Below are 17500 nucleotides of genomic sequence, written 5' to 3'. Positions count from 1 at the left end.
GAAGAAAAATAGACAAAGTACGTCAGGCGTCCGTGAGTTCTTCACGGACGCCTGACGCAAACCACAACCTATGAAAAAACCTCTTTTCTTTTCAAAAAAACCTCCTTTTTCTGACCTCTCAAAAACTCTCCTTTTCTTCTTCCCTGTTCGTCACCTTTATACCCTCGGCTCCTCCCACTTTTACCGGATATCCGTCCCTCTCTTTGGGATGCTGATGGGGGGGTTCATCCCCCCCCCCCTCTCTTCCTGAGAGGTTCTGGAGCGACTCTCTGTCCCACTTCAAAGAGGGGGACCGTTGTCTTCTCTTATCTCTCAGGCACTTAGGGTACCCTCTTTATGATCCTTTCAGACCTGGTGAGACTTCCCGATGCCAGTGACATCAAACACACTCTAACCGGGGGTCAGGATACAGAACATATTGGGAGACATATATCACATTATCATATCAATGACCATTGATCTACAGGCAGGTTAACACACATGAATCCAGGCTTGTGTTTATTCACTTCGTAGTAACATCCTCTCTGGCCCATTTGGTCAGGATATGGGCTCCTGAACACACAATCAACCAGGTCTTCATTTGAATATCACAAGAGGTGCCATGGTCCTGTCGTGTCGAGCCGGTTGTAAACGCCTCCGCTGACCCCTCAGGACCCCTGTTCTGTCACACCTGGCCCTCTGCTTATCGTCCCAGCGATGGCCTCGATGCTTTCATTTGATTTTACAGCCACTCTCCCTGTCGGCCGGCCTGATGGATGCCTTGTTGCTTTCCTATTGTTGTAGTCTAATGGAACTGGGGTCCCCTTTGATCTGTTTTATTACTCACATTCCGCATTCACTTTTCCCGGCCTGGTCTATTCTCGCTAATCCCAGAAAAATTCGCATTTATTTGTCCCACTTCTAACAATACTTCAGAGGTCGCTTGGCCAATGCTCCCACGCCTGTTAAAGTCCATTAAACCTTCTAGTGCTTCGGTCATAAGTGAGAAAACAGTCCATTTGATTTGAAGGAGAAGAGTTTTGAAGGTGGGAGTTGATGACATCTATTATCACTTTATAAAAGGACTCTTTTGTGTTAATGCTCAGTGTAAAGCAGGCAGGGAGACGGGCTGCCGTGCAAATGTGTTCATGAAATATTAAGAGCACTATTGTCCATGTTACACGCGCAAATTTACCAATTAGGAAGATCGAACGTCTCGGAGCAATTATCAACAACTGTGCCATCGCATTTGTGTCATATCTTTTACATTATGCATATGAGCTCCGGCCGGTGGGTAACAACAACAAATTGGCCTTTTATTTATGTTATAATGTATCAAGCACATTGAGTTTCAAGCTCATATGCATTTGCTGGGTACGGCACTTTTTTGGCAAAGCGCTATGCAAACAGGAATAAATAACTTATTTGTTGGGGCCTATTTTCAGCTACTTAAAGCATTTTAAATACATTGTAAAAACTGGGGTTTATTCCAAGTATCTTATTTTGGCATCTGTACCGAAACTCAGGTATTATCTTGATCTGCTGCCAAAGTAATATCAATGCAAATCCACTGCTTTGGCTCCCACCTGATTACATACAGCACCAAGGTAAGATTATCAGGGCTTGGTCAGTTCTGTGGGTGTGTCTATATATGTACAGGACTGTCTCAGAAAATTAGAATATTGTGATAAAGTTCTTTATTTTCTGTAATGCAATTAAAAAAACAAAAATGTCATGCATTCTGGATTCATACAAATCAACTGAAAATATTGCAATTTTTTTCTTTTTAATATATTATGATTATTTTTGCAGTTTAAAAAAACTCTAAAATCCTCATAAAATTTTTATATTTCCTCAGACCAAGTAAAAAAGAAGATTTATAACAGCTGAGTGTTTGTCAAGGCTCAGGAAACCCTTGCAGGTGTTTCGAGTTAATTAGACAATTCAAGTGATTTGTTTAATACCCTAGTATACTTTTCATGATATTCTAATATTTAGAGATAGGATATTTGAGTTTTCTTAAGTAAAGCCATAATCAGCAATATTAAAAGAATAAAAGGCTTGCAATATTTCAGTTGATTTGTAATGAATCCAGAATGCATGACATTTTTGTTTTTTTAATTGCATTACAGAAAATCAAGAACTTCATCACAATATTCTAATTTTCTGAGACAGTCCTGTATATATTTATAATATATATATTTATAATATATATAATATATATATTTCTAATATATATCATATATATATGTATATATAATATATATACATATATTATTAGAAAATTAGAATATTGTGATAAAGTTCTTTATTTTCTGTAATGCAATTAAAAAAACAAAAATGTCATGCATTCTGGATTCATTACAAATCAACTGAAATATTGCAAGCCTTTTATTCTTTTAATATTTAATATTTTTTTAATTGCATTACAGAAAATAAAGAACTTTATCACAATATTCTAATTTTCTGAGACAGTCCTGTATATATATATATATGTGTGTGTGTGTGTGTGTGTGTGTGTGTGTGTGTATATGTTGGCGGCAGTGCTACGTGTTCACTTACACATGTGATTGCTTCCCCCACAGGGTGCAGGTGGAGTTCTACGTGAATGAAAACACCTTCAAGGAGAGGCTGAAGCTCTTCTTCATCAAAAACCAAAGGTCAAGTAAGTACAGCCGGTGGGGAGCCCCCCCCCCCGCTCCGCTCTGCCTGTAATGCAAAAGAAGGCGTGATGTGCTCGGAGCTAAATGGACAAATAAAAGCACAGCGTGGGAAATGGCAGCCGTTGACGACACGTATCGTATTCCTGTCTCGGTCGGATGTCGTTGCGTTGCCTCGCTGTGTGCACACGTACATCTACAGGACGGAAAACACGGCTCATTTCTTGAGAAACTGGCAGGGCTGCAGGGTTTTTTTCGGCAATGCCACAACACCCCTGATGGAGGTACTGGTGCATTGTGTCTGGAAACGGCTCTTTTTGTTGCATCTCGTAAAAAAAAAGAAGTTAAATTTCTAAACTCTTTTTTTCCACTTGTCGCTGTCACGCTTTCTTTGACAATGACGCAGACGCTAATGAAAATGTCAGACCAGGCTGCAGGGGTCTGTTGCTCTATGTTTGTTTGTTTCAAATCATTTTAACATCGACACCGGCTTCGCCTGGAAGAGGCCGGTGTCACAAGATATTAGGGAAGCTGCAGTGACCGATTGGGTAATACGACTAGAATCCCCCTTTTCCTCTTCCTCTGCCATCCCATCACTCGTGTATTTAGCCGTGCGTCGTCTTCATATCCGAAGCCCGTAAAAGTGCTTGGGTTGTTCTGTTGTGTTATTCCCGGGAAGCAGTGAAAGCCATGCATCAGAGAAAATCTGTGGCGACAGGGTGCCGGAGCAGCATAGAACTACGTTAGTCACGCTTCAGGGCTTCGACACATCTGGCCTCTTATGAAGCCTGAAGTGTCGTTTATGCACCCAAACAACTGGTTTTCAAGCAATGTGTCAACGTTCTGCTGAGGAGAGATCAGCAATCGACAGAGGTGGTCACAACACTGCAGGGTCTTCACTTTAGATGATGGCCAATGGGGGGGGGGGGGAGAGAGAGAGAGAGAGAGAGAGAGAGAGAGAGAGAGAGAGAGCTTTAAAGCAACATAACAAAATAAAGGACCAGAACAAACGTTTTTTTATTTTTATTTTCTCTTCCGTTTGTCTTTGTCGGTCCACAGGCCTGAGAATCCGCATGTTCAACTTCTCGCTGAAGATTCTCACCTGTGTCCTCTACATAGTGAGAGTCTGGCTGGACGTCCCCAAGGAGGGCGACACCGTGAACTCATGGTGAGAGTCACCCTCCACATCGGTTAACCCCTGAATCCAGATGTGTCTTTATTGTCTCGATAGCTTGTGAAACGTCGTAAAAGTTAAAGCTCCGCCCCTTATATCGCCTCTTAATAATGCCATCTATTATTACCCTCTGGTATTATATTTGAAACTAACACCATGACCTTTGTATGCCAGAGGGTTCTTTCAAGAACATTTTCCCCGTCCCGTTTGCATAGAGCAACACATGTGAAAGAAATGATAAGAGCAGAGAACATTTGTTTAAATTCAAATGTTGCTTTCATCACTTGGAATAAAGCTACATTTTTTATTTTTCTGATTGAGAATTACTCCCAAAACTAAAGACCACATTAAATGTGTGTGTGTTTACGGTTACTTTATCCTGGGGCGGTCCTGATGTTTTCTTATTTATTTTGAAAGGGATGGAGTGATTTTATCTGTGTGTGTGTGTGTGTGCAGTCATGTGGACGTAGTGGCAGCAGCTTTTAGAGACATGTGGGTTTATTTCTTTATGGCAACATACAAACTAAAAGATATGTTTTCCCAGTGGGTATGTTTACACACACACACACACACACACACACGTTCACGCTCTTCTTGTATTTCCCCTGTTGCTGTTTTTTCTCCACAGCCCAATATATCGGAGCAGCAACAACAGCTACCACAACAGCACAGCAGACTCGGCAGGAATCGACTGGTATGTTTCCATCTTCACGGCATTTAATAATAAACGGAGGCGTTCTCATTGTTGAAGTTATATAACTACAAACCTTCATATGGTTTTTTTGACAGGTCGTTGATTTTCTGCGTTAGCAGACGGGAACCTGTGTGGGCGATACAGGTGAGGCTGAGAACCTTCAATCAAATCCCACTGTTTGAAGTGCATGTTAAAGCAACCCAGACTGTTAGCGGCCGCTCATAAGATACAAGCGTTGAAGAGGCGAGGTGTGAGTTGTGGGTTCACCGGTGTCCCCCTCCCCTCTGCTCCAGGTGACGGTGGCCTTAATCAGTTTCTTGGAGACCGTGTTGATCACATATCTCAGCTACAAGGTAAGGAACCGGTGCACCGGCCGACGTCCTACAGCTGTCCGATCAAAGTGCAGCACACAACGCGTCGGCTTTCAGTGTCCAGGCCGAGAGACAAGGGGTTGGAAATGAGGGCGACATCTGATTGGCTACAAGCCACGGCAGGCTGGTCGCAAAAACCCACAAACACATGTGTAGTGATCCACACACCAACAAATTGTAATTTATTCATGTGTGCATTGTAATGTATTTGTGAATTGTTCTGTGCGCATTTGAGTCTTTTTTTATTTTTTTTGGTTGTAATTTTGTTTAATCATAAGACAAGAGACAATACATAGACATAACAGACAAAACAGTGGACAAAACATCATAAAGTCAGAGTATTGAGAAATTATGTGTGCGTATGCATGTATGTGTCTGTGTGTGTGTGTGTGTGTGTGTGTGTGTGAGCTTTTTTAAATTTAAAGAAACAAAATACATAGATGAGGGCAGATGTATATGTATGAGCATGTACGTTTTCAGGCAAGATAATTTTTTTGTCTAATTTAGTTATAAATCTGCGTGCATTTGTAAATCGAATATATTTGTGAATTGTTCTGCGTGTATTTGTGAATCTTTGTGTTTGCATTGATGAGTCTCTCTTTGTGCATTTACAATTATTGAGACTGATCCGACCCCATATGGGAGTGCTGTTTTTGTTTCATCTCAGCGAGAGTCCTCTACAGGTGCACTTTGTGCCTCTCAGCTGGTTTCCATATGCATTTAAAAGTGGGAACTATGCAAGTAGTGAGTGAAGATAATCAGCATTACGCATTGTGTGGAAATACCTCAAGGGCCGGTCTTTGTGTGAGACTCCTCCACACTGCTAAAGCAGAGGGAGATGTAGAGTTTGTGAAAGGGGCGTGGACCTTTGACCTTTAGCGTCGATGCTCTGAGACTGTCGGTGTCTTTCGGACCCAGTGGTGAGTTTCGTCTGGGTTTCTATTATTCGCAGTTTATTTTATCCGTTTTATGTCTTGCTATGTCTCTTTTTTCCCTTTTCTCAGATGACTCTTTATATATATTTAAGGAGAAAATCCCCTTTTTTCAGCTACTGATCAAATGTTTTGGTGTCACTCACCTTTTTATTTTCTTCATTAAGCTTTTAAAGAGCATCATCACCAGAGGCCACCTCTGAACTGCACCGTGTGAACTCTGCTGCACTCTCCATATGGGATTAGTACTTAGTCCCACTGGCTTATTGTTTGATTGATTGTGCCATATACTTTATTACCTGGCCTACATCTTGCCAGTGTTCACACCGTATTTTCTTCTGTCGTTTGTAAATAGCTTTCCCTCTTTCAAGGCCTTGTTGAATACATAATTCAGCATGTAAAAGTCCAAGGTCGCAAATAAGCTTCATTTACATAACATATGTTATAGAAAACACGAGCAGAGAATGCAACATACAGCAGTTCAGAGTCAACTCTTCCAAAAAAAAAAGGCACAAGATCTAGAAGAAAGCCTTTTTGATTAAGAGAAATTGAATTACAAAGGTTATAGTAATAATATGTCCGTGTATACGCACAGTAGCCGAGTATCATAATCATGCTCCACAAATAGGCACTTGCATTGAATGCCTTAAATAACTAAACCAGGTCAGTTAGTGTTTCCCAACACGGCATTCATTACCAACCTCTCCGCTCCAGCTCTGATCAATATTCAAATTATTTATACCAGAGAATGAAGCATTAAAAAACTCATGAAGCATTAAAAAAAATGTTGTCGAAGGAAACTCCTTTTCTTTCTACAATGAAAAGTTTGTTGAGAGGACAACATGGCGGGGTCCCGTTAGCAACGTCCCGTCAGCAGCGTCCCGTCAGCAACGTCCCGTCAGCAACGTCCCGTCAGCAGCGTCCCGTTAGCAACGTCCCGTCAGCAGCGTCCCGTCAGCAACGTCCCGTCAGCAACGTCCCGTCAGCAACGTCCCGTCAGCAACGTCCCGTCAGCAACGTCCCGTCAGCAGCGTCCCGTCAGCAACGTCCCGTTAGCAGCGTCCCGTTAGCAACGTCCCGTTAGCAGACTCACAACATACACAACCGTCGTCCTCTCGCCTGTTGTACAGTAGTGTTCATGTCTTTGCTGATGGTCATTACCACTGGAACTACTCTTCTCTCTCTGTCTGCGCTGGTTGCTGGTTTATTAAATCATTTTCCATTTTCCCATCGCTTTGCTTTCCAGGGGAACATTTGGGAGCAGATCTTCCAGATATCCTTCATATTGGAGATGATCAATTCAGTGCCATTTATAATTACAGTGAGTGATTCATTTAATCAACCGAGCACTCGATATGTTTCATTAATGTAATGACACTCAAGGTCATTTTGAATCTGGGCAATCCGATAATCAAAAGATTAAAACCCTAATTAATGTGTACTTCATCCAAGAGCATATTCAATTTATTTCTTCCCTGTATCTAGATATAATGATTTCCGAATGTGTCGGGGTGAATAGTTCACTGACGTTTTTCACCCTCCTGAAGATCTTCTGGTCTCCGTTGAGGAACATCTTCATCCCGGTGTTTCTGAACTGCTGGCTTGCCAAAGGTGCCCTGGAGAACATGATTGTGAGTATTTTTAATGTCTGTAATGTGTTCCCACTGAGGGATCTGGAGGTAGATTTTCCGTCTTGCCGCAGGCATAGTGGAGGCCCCTTAGCTCATGGGGTAGTGACGACAATAAGGGGATTATACGACATTAGCAGTCCGAGGAGAATTCAATGGAGCTCACCCTCTGCACCGGCCACTGTATCTGTTGAGCCTCGTGTTATCCGCTACGAGTTTGTGTAACATCGGTTGCCGTTATCGTTGATAAATTAGGTTGCTGACTAATTAAAAAAGCCAACCCCAACCAATAAATCAGGTTCACAGAGCCGACACTCGTTTAGAGGAAAGACAAAGAGTTGCTCGGGACATTTTTTTACAATTGCCTAAAGGTGCGTTCACAACAAAAGTGTTGTGATTTGCTCGCGCGAGTACGTCCCATGCAAAGGAAACGTACAGACGCAAATTTTTGCCGGGCGGCACGTTGACGCGAATTGCGAATATTCGCCTCAAGTTTAACTATTTTAACTTGAGGCGACTCACCGAGTTGTGAAAGCCAATCACCGCTGAGACGCGCCGCCATTGGTGAATCTGACTGGCTGCTACCGCTCTAGCAGCGCTGGAAGCGGAAGTCATTCAGACGTAGTCGGTGAAAGTCACCGAGCTGTGTGAGCCTCCGGGTGATGTTATGAACAAACACGAGGGCGTGAGATGTCCCGGCGTTTATGGGATCCTCAACAAGTATAACGCAGAACTTGTGGTTAGTTCTTCATGGCGGATGAAGGACATGATAACTGTTTCCACAGAGATAAGCCCCGCCCCTTTGGTGTGGCTTAATTTATCAATTAAGTGGCACTTTTATTTTTTCAACACTTTATTTTTTTGTCTTTTTTACCATAGATGTAACACATATATACAGAAATGAAAAACAAATAATAACAACAGCAAGAGAAATACAAATAAATAAATAAAAAGCGGTCTGGTTTGCTCTGTCCTCTCGAAACAGTCGAGTGTTCTTGTGTAATCGTTGACGCGTAAACATCGTCCATTTCTCCCACTTCTCACGACATCGCTCCTCTCAAGCTCTCATTCTGTGAGTTAACGCTTCCATATCGTACATATCAGTCACGATGTTCAACCATCCATCTTGTGACGGTGGTTCCATCGTAACAGCCTTGTTACTAGCTGCCAGCAGGGTGTTCAGCAGATACCAGTTGTCCCCGAACACAATATCTGTTGTCATATCACCAAAGCAGTAAATGCCACTTTTAGTTTAAATTTGATCAGACTCTTATTTCTTTCATTTCTCTTGCGTTGTGTATTTGTATGGATGGTTTCATAGGCAGCTTCTTATTCAGTAGATTTTCATTATGCCCCCCGTTGCTGTGGATTAATGATGCAACTGCAGAGCGTGCAAATACTTAATATGCTGTCGGCCTATATATGAAACAAGACCGTTCTAAATATAGTGTGTTGGGGGCCACATCGGCAGAACCAACGGCAAATGCAGGCAAAACAGAAACACTGCAATGCAGCATTAACAAAAATATATGAAAGGTGAAAAGTGCCCGGTACACAGACCTCTGGTGTTGAAGTATCAATACTGTCCAGGATTTCCGAATACAGTTAGGTGCTGGTGTACATGGAAGTGTCCAACTGGCGTAATGTGTTTGTGTGTTTGTGTGTGTGTGTGTGTGTTCTCCCGCTGTGACTCAGATGAGACCATGACAGAGTAAAAGCTTCACGCCAAGGCGGTAGTTGGGCAGATGGTAGAATCCGAGGCCAAGCGGACCACAAAACAGGGACAGTGTGCTGAGGGAGAGGAAGAGAGGCGCTGGCAGGCGGGACACGCGAACGACGGGCAACGGGAAATGTGTTGAGCCGCTTGATTTCAAGGAAACGCAATGTAGTGTCTGTAATGCATGTGTGGCGGATTATTTATTATTTTAAATGTATTTATTTTAATTTATTTAACCAGGAAAATCCTCATTGAGATTCAAAAAAAATGTTTTTACATAAGTGTCCTGGCCAAGACAGCAGGAGCACATTAAACAACGTGTCAGACACGCAACATAAAACATTGACAAACAATGAAAAATAAATATATGTATTTATTCATCATCACCGTCATGAAGGCAAAGTTAATAAATATAAAGATGGTGACAGACTTAGTACATGTTTTCATTGGCAAAGTGTTTCAATTAGCAGTCACTGTTATGGATTTCATAATAAAAACCCAGCTGTCTAGTAATCTCTTTTGCTCTCCCCCCCCCCCCCCCAAATGTCCAGAATGACTTCCACCGTGCCATCCAGAGGACCCACTCGGCCATGTTCAACCAGGTGTTCATCCTGATCTGCACCTTAATGTGTCTGGTTTTCACCGGGTGAGTGAGCCTCTGATCAGCAGACGTGCAGTTTCCTGTTTACGGGTCTCTCCCAGAAGACCTCATGTCCAGCTCGGGTGCATAGCGTGCATGTCGTGCATGTTGTGCATGTCGTGGACGAGGAAGATCGTTTGCAAGAAGCTACACACGTTGTGTAACGGATCCCCGGATATGAATAGGCGTGAAACTTACTGCTGGTGAAACTTCTTTATTTTCTCTCTTTAGGTGAATAAACATGAATTAAAACTCGTGAACAATGACCACCTTGTCACCACCGTCATACTGCTCCATTCAAACTATTACACTTTAAATAAAATGCTCATCTGTCCATCCGTAGCCGTACCGTCAAGTTTGCATTTTAACATAAAATTAAAGTGCACTTCCTTTTAACCTATTTAAAAAAAAGTCTTATATAAATATAAAGAGGAAGTAGATTAAAACGTCTAAACATTATTCAAACAATACAATATAAAAGGCATTAATAAAAACCAATACGGCAGATACAAAAACAGGCAACCAACACAAAACAATAGACCTCTCATGGGGTTATTTACAGTAGAGTTTGAACATGTGGTTCTCGAACCAGAGAAGCTGGCTATGAAATATAAGTTAGCCACGTGTACTGGCAAAAGCAATTAGTGAATATATCACTATTTGTAAAATGTAAATACATGTTGATGCAAAAAATAAAGACCTTGGAGTTTTAGAAGTTTTAACTATTTTGGGACCAAGAATAATGATGAACATCGGTGAAACACAGCGGTGTTATTGATTTCAGCTTTTCTAACACCAATGTGTTTTTATCTAAGCACTACTTATGTCTTTAGCTCTTTAAAGCTCTACTTCAGCCATGTTATTATCATTTGTATATCAATTACTCACCATGGTTACCCTTTAATTCTTAAAAAAGGGAAAGTTTCTCTCGCATACCTTCTTGGTGACCAGATAATCTATCAATGGACAGAAGTCTTCATTAATACAGCCCAACTCTATCAAAACATCTGGTTTCAACCCCTTTAATGCACGTCTCATGTATCCAGCTGTGTGCTGTCGACACATGCACTTTCGTAAAAACCCGGCAATTTAAAGCACTTGGGACTTTAGTAGCACGCCTGCACGAGTGTGAGGCTGTTTATGCGGAGGTGTTTTAAATAATGTGTTTTAAGGTTTCAGGAGAGTGACTGGAATACAAATGATAATCTTGCAGGCGAAGTCATCCTAGGATTTGGCGAGTTAGTGGTGAGTGAACTGACATTTTCCCCGAAAGACAAGCCTGTAGGAAGACCCTGGGGGCCGATGCTAGAACACAAAGGTCCCGAGAGCCAATGTTTGTTTTGTCCCTTGTGGGCTACTGTAGAAACATGACGGCCAGCTGCAGGAAGATATAAACAGTGATTTCAAAGGATACCGAAACGCAACTGTTTGTATTTTCAGGTGGTTATACACTAAAGCAGGGATTCCCAAAGTGTGGTGCGCGCACCAATGGGGGTGCGCGAGCTGTCTCTAGGGGGTGCGCGAGAGGAAAAATGTAATGGCGGTCTAATGGTGTAATAATTAATATTAAACATTCTCAAGGCTCTCAAGTGTCACGCATTGAGCGTGAGACTCAGTGGCGTCCCTAGGCTAAAAAACCGTCCCTAGGCTAAAAAACCGTCCCTAGGCTAAAGCCCCAGATGTTTTTTAATTAGCCCCGAATGTTAATAAAAAATTAAAGAAGATTTGGCACACAAGTGGTTAACACCTCCAGGTCGCACGTGACGTCATTCACCCAAAGCAGCGGAGTCAGACTGGCAGCAGGCGCACGTAACAGCAAGCTTCTGTCTGAGAGTGTTTCTATGTCTACACATTTCGCTGCTTCACTCTTCTGGGCTAAGCCCAGCGCCCCCGTCAACAACTCTTCTCGGAGCAAAAAATGAAAAAGTGTGGGGGATTGGGAGTGCGTGAACCCGGTCGGGATGCAGAAGGGGGTGCGTGGCCTAAAAAGTTTGGGAACCCCTGCACTAAAGGAAACCGGCTTAATAATATTTCACTCCATTCTAGATTATCTCCCTCCATGCTCCACGCTGTACTTTCTCGGCACCTTCTTGTGCCTCGGCCTGCGCCGACCTCCAACTCATCAATGCAAAGATCACCAACGACCGAGAGGTGGAACTGACGGAGAATCAATAGCATCACTTTAAATCACACACTGAGGACCCCGATGTGTATTTACTCTGCTGCCCTTTGATCTGGTGCCAATAAGAGTTTTAGATCCAGTCCCAGCGGGCGGAAACGGCTTCCCCCGTAGTCAGCTTACATATTCTAATAATTATTACCCGTATGTCTCCTATATACGTTCACTTGGAAAAGTCATGGAATTTAAAAATGGTTATTTCCAGGCCTAGAAAAGTCCTTTAAAAAAATGAAATCCCCAAAGTTTTGGAAAATGTATGGAAACTTGTTTTATTCACATGATCATTTACACTGAGTTTGAAATAATTTATATGTTTTTAAAAGAAAGTATGAAGGTAGATTTGTGTCTTTTTTATTTCGCAAACCAAAAAAAAGGAATTTGAGAGTAAAGATTTTAGATTTTCAGCAACAAATTTTAGTTTAATCAGCAAAACTAACAATTAATTTACTTAAAAATGAGAAATTAGCTCTCAAAACCATTTTTTTGTTTGCGTAATAAAGACACAAATCTACCTTCGTAAGAAAGACGCTCAAAACATAAGCAGGCACACGCTCTCATACTCGCGGGACACGTTTATATTTTTTCCGCGCTACGAGTGAACGCACCGTAACTGAAAAGTTCGGTGGCCATAGCAACAGTAGCTCAGGGAGAAATGTCGGGATAATCCACTATGCCAGGGAAGAGTAGCTTTAATCATGTGTGGCTACAGATGGAAAAACTCAACATGTGTATGAGCCCTGACGTCTGATGTGGCTCCATATTCTATAACCCCCCATCTTTCCACAGAGCCTGTGGGATCCAGCATCTGGAGAGAGCCGGGAAGCACCTGACCCTGTTTGACTCCTTCTATTTCTGCATCGTCACCTTCTCCACCGTGGGCTACGGCGACGTCACGCCGCAGATCTGGCCCTCCCAGCTGCTGGTGGTCATCCTCATCTGCGTGGCGCTGGTGGTGCTCCCACTGCAGGTAATGAACCAACCTGGAGGGGTTCCACCCGTCAGTATACACCTCGCCGTGCCATGGAGGTGATGACCTTTTGTTAAATTACATTTTCTTCCGGGTACAGGAGTAATGAAGCGCTTTCTCTTCTGACGTCGGCAAATCAAAGCCGAGTCCCATCAGGTCACGCTCGCTGCATGATAAATCAACCTTTTCCGTCGTGCTATTTATTGGCAAAGATCCCAAACGCTTGTTTGAATGCTCCCTCAGACGTGCCGGGGGAATAAATAGAAAATGAGCTTGAGCTGCCTGGCAAACTACCGCGTCAGCAGTTTTTCACTCTGGTGCTTTTACCCATCCAGACGGTTAATGAATCTGTCATTTATTATTAATTGAATTCTTTGTTTTGCGTATGTCAGTTTGAAGAGCTGGCGTACCTGTGGATGGAGAGCCAGAAGCTGGGCGGCAACTACAGCCGCCACCGGGCGCAGACGGAGAAACACGTGGTGCTGTGCGTCAGCTCGCTGAAGATCGACCTGCTGATGGATTTCCTCAACGAGTTCTACGCTCATCCCAGATTACAGGTACCAAAACAACACGGTTGAGTAAATACCAATACATGGAGAGAGAAAAAACATGAAACATGAGACATGAAAAGCAAAACAAAAAGTGTTCGTATGCTCTTATTTTGAAGGACTACTACGTCGTGATCCTGTGTCCGACGGAGATCGACATTCAGGTCCGCCGGATCCTCCAAATCCCCCTGTGGTCCCAGAGGGTCATCTACCTTCAGGGATCTGCCCTCAAAGACCAGGACTTGATGAGGGCCAAGTGAGTTTGAGTGTGGCACGCATGCTCTCCGTCACTTTGTCATCTCTGATTCCAACTTTCTTTTATTTAACCTGCAAATGCTGCGTGTTGCGAATATAATGGCCACTCAATGTGATTATCCAAGCCCCGGTTTTAATACCTGATAAACTCATTGAACCGACTGATAATGTCCTTTTTTCTTTAGTTCTGGAAAAATCTCTAAATTACATAAAATGTAGAGGAGTGGGTACTTTACACGTTCACTTGTCTGCCCTCTGCTCCATCACACTGGGATGTGTTTAATTTTAATGTCTCAGTCTCTGCAAAAATTGCTGCGGCACCAGTGTGGCGTTCAGGCGTCTCTGGCCCGACAGGGGTTTTGCAGCTCGTGATGAGATGCCAGTGAAATGGAGTCCAAGTAAAATATGTCTGCCCCAGGAAGCCCCGCCTCCGTTTCTAGGAGCTCCTCTTCAATGTGCAAAGTTATGCAGGTGATTCGATTCCAGGGTAATTTCACGCGCCGACGTCTTTATAGATTTAGGTAAACCTCATAGAAGCATCAGCCCGGAGAGGCTGAGCGGTTTGAAACATGGCCGCCTGCCCCTCGCGTGTTTTCCCACTAGAATGGGGACGCTTTCGTCACGGCATCGATCTCCGTGAATAACGTCTTTTCCCTCCTCGCAGTCATCACAGCTGGTTTCCTTCTCTCTCTCCTCTCTGTCGGTGCTCAGGATGGACGATGCCGAGGCCTGCTTCATCCTCAGCAGCAGGAACGAGGTCGACCGGACTGCCGCTGTGAGTCTCCAGGGCAAACCATCTCCCTGATAACAGGGATTCAAACGGAGAGATTTCCTCCTTTTTATTAATTCAGCCGAGAGCGTTTTGTTGTCACTTCGTTTAGACATATTAACATAAAACAAAAAACACACATACATACATACATACATAAAAACACACATACAAACACACATACTTACATACATACATACATAAAAACACACATACATACACACATACTTACATACATAAAAACGCATACATACAAACACACATACTTACATACATACAGACATAAAAACACACATACATACACACATACATACACACATAAAAACGCATACATACAAACACACATACTTACATACATAAAAACGCATACATACATACATACATACAAACACACATACTTACATACATACATACATAAAAACTATCTTTTACTTGTAAATTTGGATACACCACCCTGCATCTTTATTTGCATTTCCCTGAAAACACAAATCCGGCCCCCGAGTATCTGACGTCTCCTCTAATTTGTAATAAAACCCAGCGTTTTTCATGTATTCAGACCACGCTGGCTTTCTGTGGCTCTGCCGTCGAGTGTTGGGAGCATGGACGGATTAAGAAACCACGGAGTTGAGCAGACAACATAACGCGAATTATATGACCATGACATGAATGACTTAAGCCTAGCATATACCGGCTATGGCGCATCGTGTCATATCATCATATCAATACAAAGTTAATAACAGCTACTTCACGCAGAGGCTCTGGCTTAGGAGCCCCCTGAGCTCAGGGGCCCCTGGTGCCGGTAGGCTCGTTCGGTAATCCATCCCTCAGTAGGACTATTGGGTCCCTGTTCCTGACATGAATGACTTAAGCCTAGCATATACCGGCATACGGCGCATCGTGTCATATCATCATATTCATATCAATACAATGTTAATAACAGCGACGTCACGCGCGGAGGCTCAGGCCCAGGGGCCCCCTGAGCTCATGGGCCCCTGGGCCTGGGCCCGGTAGGCCCGTTGGTTAATCCATCCCTGGTTGGGAGCACGCTGAGTCACTGAGTGACACTTTATGGTCCGTAACATTTGTATTGCGCGTGTAAATGAGTTACTGTGAGTGAGACGGAGGCTTTTCTCGTCCCACAGGATCATCAGACTATTTTGAGGGCTTGGGCTACGAAGGATTTTGCTCCGAATTGCCCTCTCTACGTCCAGATACTCAAACCAGAAAATAAATTCCATGTTAAATTTGCAGGTAAGTGACGTTAGAAAATGCAAACTTATTGATTATTTGATTATTTTGTATTCTCGATTTTTTTTTTAAAGGCAGCCATTTTAAAAGTTAAACTTCCTTTTAAGCTCAGATTAAAAAACTAAACTGATGTTTAGATAACATACATTTTTCAAGATTTTAAGATTATTCAAAGTTAAACAGGTTTAGAAACATAATTCTTGTCGGTCCAACCCATCCTAAGTCTAACATTTGATTTGATTATTTTACGTACATTTTTTACATTATAATAATTTAGGATAGGGGTATATAAGCATTTTTTGCTTCTACCTATAGCTTTTCAGTCTTTCTGTTTTGTATATTATATAGAATAATATTGGATTGTATTGCAATGATTGACTGAAAAAAATACACAACAACATATGCATTTCATCCGTTTTGAATCAGATCACGTCGTCTGTGAAGAGGAGTTCAAGTACGCCATGTTGGCGCTGAACTGCGTGTGTCCCGCCACGTCCACCTTAGTCACTCTGCTGGTTCACACCTCCAGAGGACAGTGAGTACATGCCACGATTTCACAATCAGGGTTCCTACGGTCATGGAAAACCTGGAAAAGTCATGGAAATTTAAAATGCTTATTTCCAGGCCTGGAAAAGAACTTGAAAAAAATGTAACCCCAAAAGTTTTGGAAAAGTCATGGAAATGTGTTGTATTAATTTATTCGTTTTTAAACCTTTTTATTAAATTAATAAACATGTAATTGTGTCATTTAAGGTATATACTCGTGTATACACCGAAATGTGGTTTTAAGTCATGTAAAGGTCATGGAAAGGTCATGGAAATCCATTGGTCAACATGTGTAACAATAATGGCAGGTAACATTAACGTGCATGTTTTGTGGATTCACTCTGCTATCCACTGACCACGTTTCCTCCTGGTTGTGGTCCTGTAACATTAATACGCTGAACATGCTTTGCACTTGAGGTAATTCACAAGTTAGCACATTTAAGAAAGTGCTCTTCCAGTCAAAGTAATCTAATCGTTTACATTTCGATCCCTGAGAAAATGCACTTGTTCGCATTCTCGCCTCGAGTTCTTTGCCTCGATCGATAACAACTCGCATATCAGTCAATTAGATAGGAAGCGTAGCTTAGCTTAGCTTAGCATAATGGCCGGAAACAGGTGGAAAGACTTGGCTCAATCCGAATTTAACTAAATGTGTCTCCCAAAAGGTTTTTGAATAGATTAAACCTACAAGACAATGTTCAACGGTAAGCTTTAAAGATTTTGTTTGGCAGATTTTGTTATCTTTAAACAGAGCTAAGTTTATGCTAAGCTACGCTAACTGTCTTCTGGCTGCGCGCTACAGCCAGAAGACCAGCCTTATGGACGTGAGAGAAGTATCAACATGTTCAACCCAATGAGAAAAGGTAGCTCATCTCCTCAAGAAAGAACTCTTCGTTCAGCTCGAGTTCATTAAAACTGTAATTTGTGTTTCTAGCATCCTTTAAATATTAAACTGTCCAAACTCTGTTTGTCTCGAAGCAAGAGAGCTTTCACCAAGTCAACTTTTCATCTCGCTCCGTTAATTTTTTATATCCCTTCGTGTCATTATTCATGTCGAAGGATTAATAAGAGAAATGTGAGTAAGACTCCTGCAGCAGAGTTTTAGTTTTCTCAGTTTATGTTCCTGCTTTTTGTCCGCGTGGAGCCGACGGCCCGCCGAGAGTAAACATTACCCGGGATCCGGCTCGGCGATG

The 17500-nt window shown here is 42.4% G+C and overlaps 1 protein-coding gene across 4 annotated transcripts in view; it reads left to right on the top strand.

The window, feature by feature from the left end:
• Positions 1–17500, top strand: part of kcnt1b (potassium sodium-activated channel subfamily T member 1b) — a 79521-nt gene that overhangs the window by 38502 nt on the left and 23519 nt on the right. For all 4 annotated transcript variants that reach the window (XM_056419630.1, XM_056419627.1, XM_056419628.1 and 1 more), the window contains exons 4-17: positions 2565–2644; positions 3699–3807; positions 4442–4507; positions 4603–4651; positions 4801–4860; positions 7057–7131; positions 7358–7441; positions 9707–9801; positions 12761–12941; positions 13334–13498; positions 13609–13745; positions 14456–14519; positions 15656–15764; positions 16188–16296. In XM_056419630.1, coding sequence (XP_056275605.1) covers positions 2565–2644; positions 3699–3807; positions 4442–4507; positions 4603–4651; positions 4801–4860; positions 7057–7131; positions 7358–7441; positions 9707–9801; positions 12761–12941; positions 13334–13498; positions 13609–13745; positions 14456–14519; positions 15656–15764; positions 16188–16296 — 1383 coding nt within the window. The remainder of the gene's footprint in view (positions 1–2564; positions 2645–3698; positions 3808–4441; positions 4508–4602; positions 4652–4800; positions 4861–7056; positions 7132–7357; positions 7442–9706; positions 9802–12760; positions 12942–13333; positions 13499–13608; positions 13746–14455; positions 14520–15655; positions 15765–16187; positions 16297–17500) is intronic.

This window comes from Pseudoliparis swirei, chromosome 7 (assembly GCF_029220125.1).
Source record: "Pseudoliparis swirei isolate HS2019 ecotype Mariana Trench chromosome 7, NWPU_hadal_v1, whole genome shotgun sequence".
Taxonomy (NCBI): domain Eukaryota; kingdom Metazoa; phylum Chordata; class Actinopteri; order Perciformes; family Liparidae; genus Pseudoliparis; species Pseudoliparis swirei.
The sequence above is the reverse complement of the archived record's forward strand: the minus strand, read 5'-3'. Positions and strand labels throughout refer to the sequence as shown.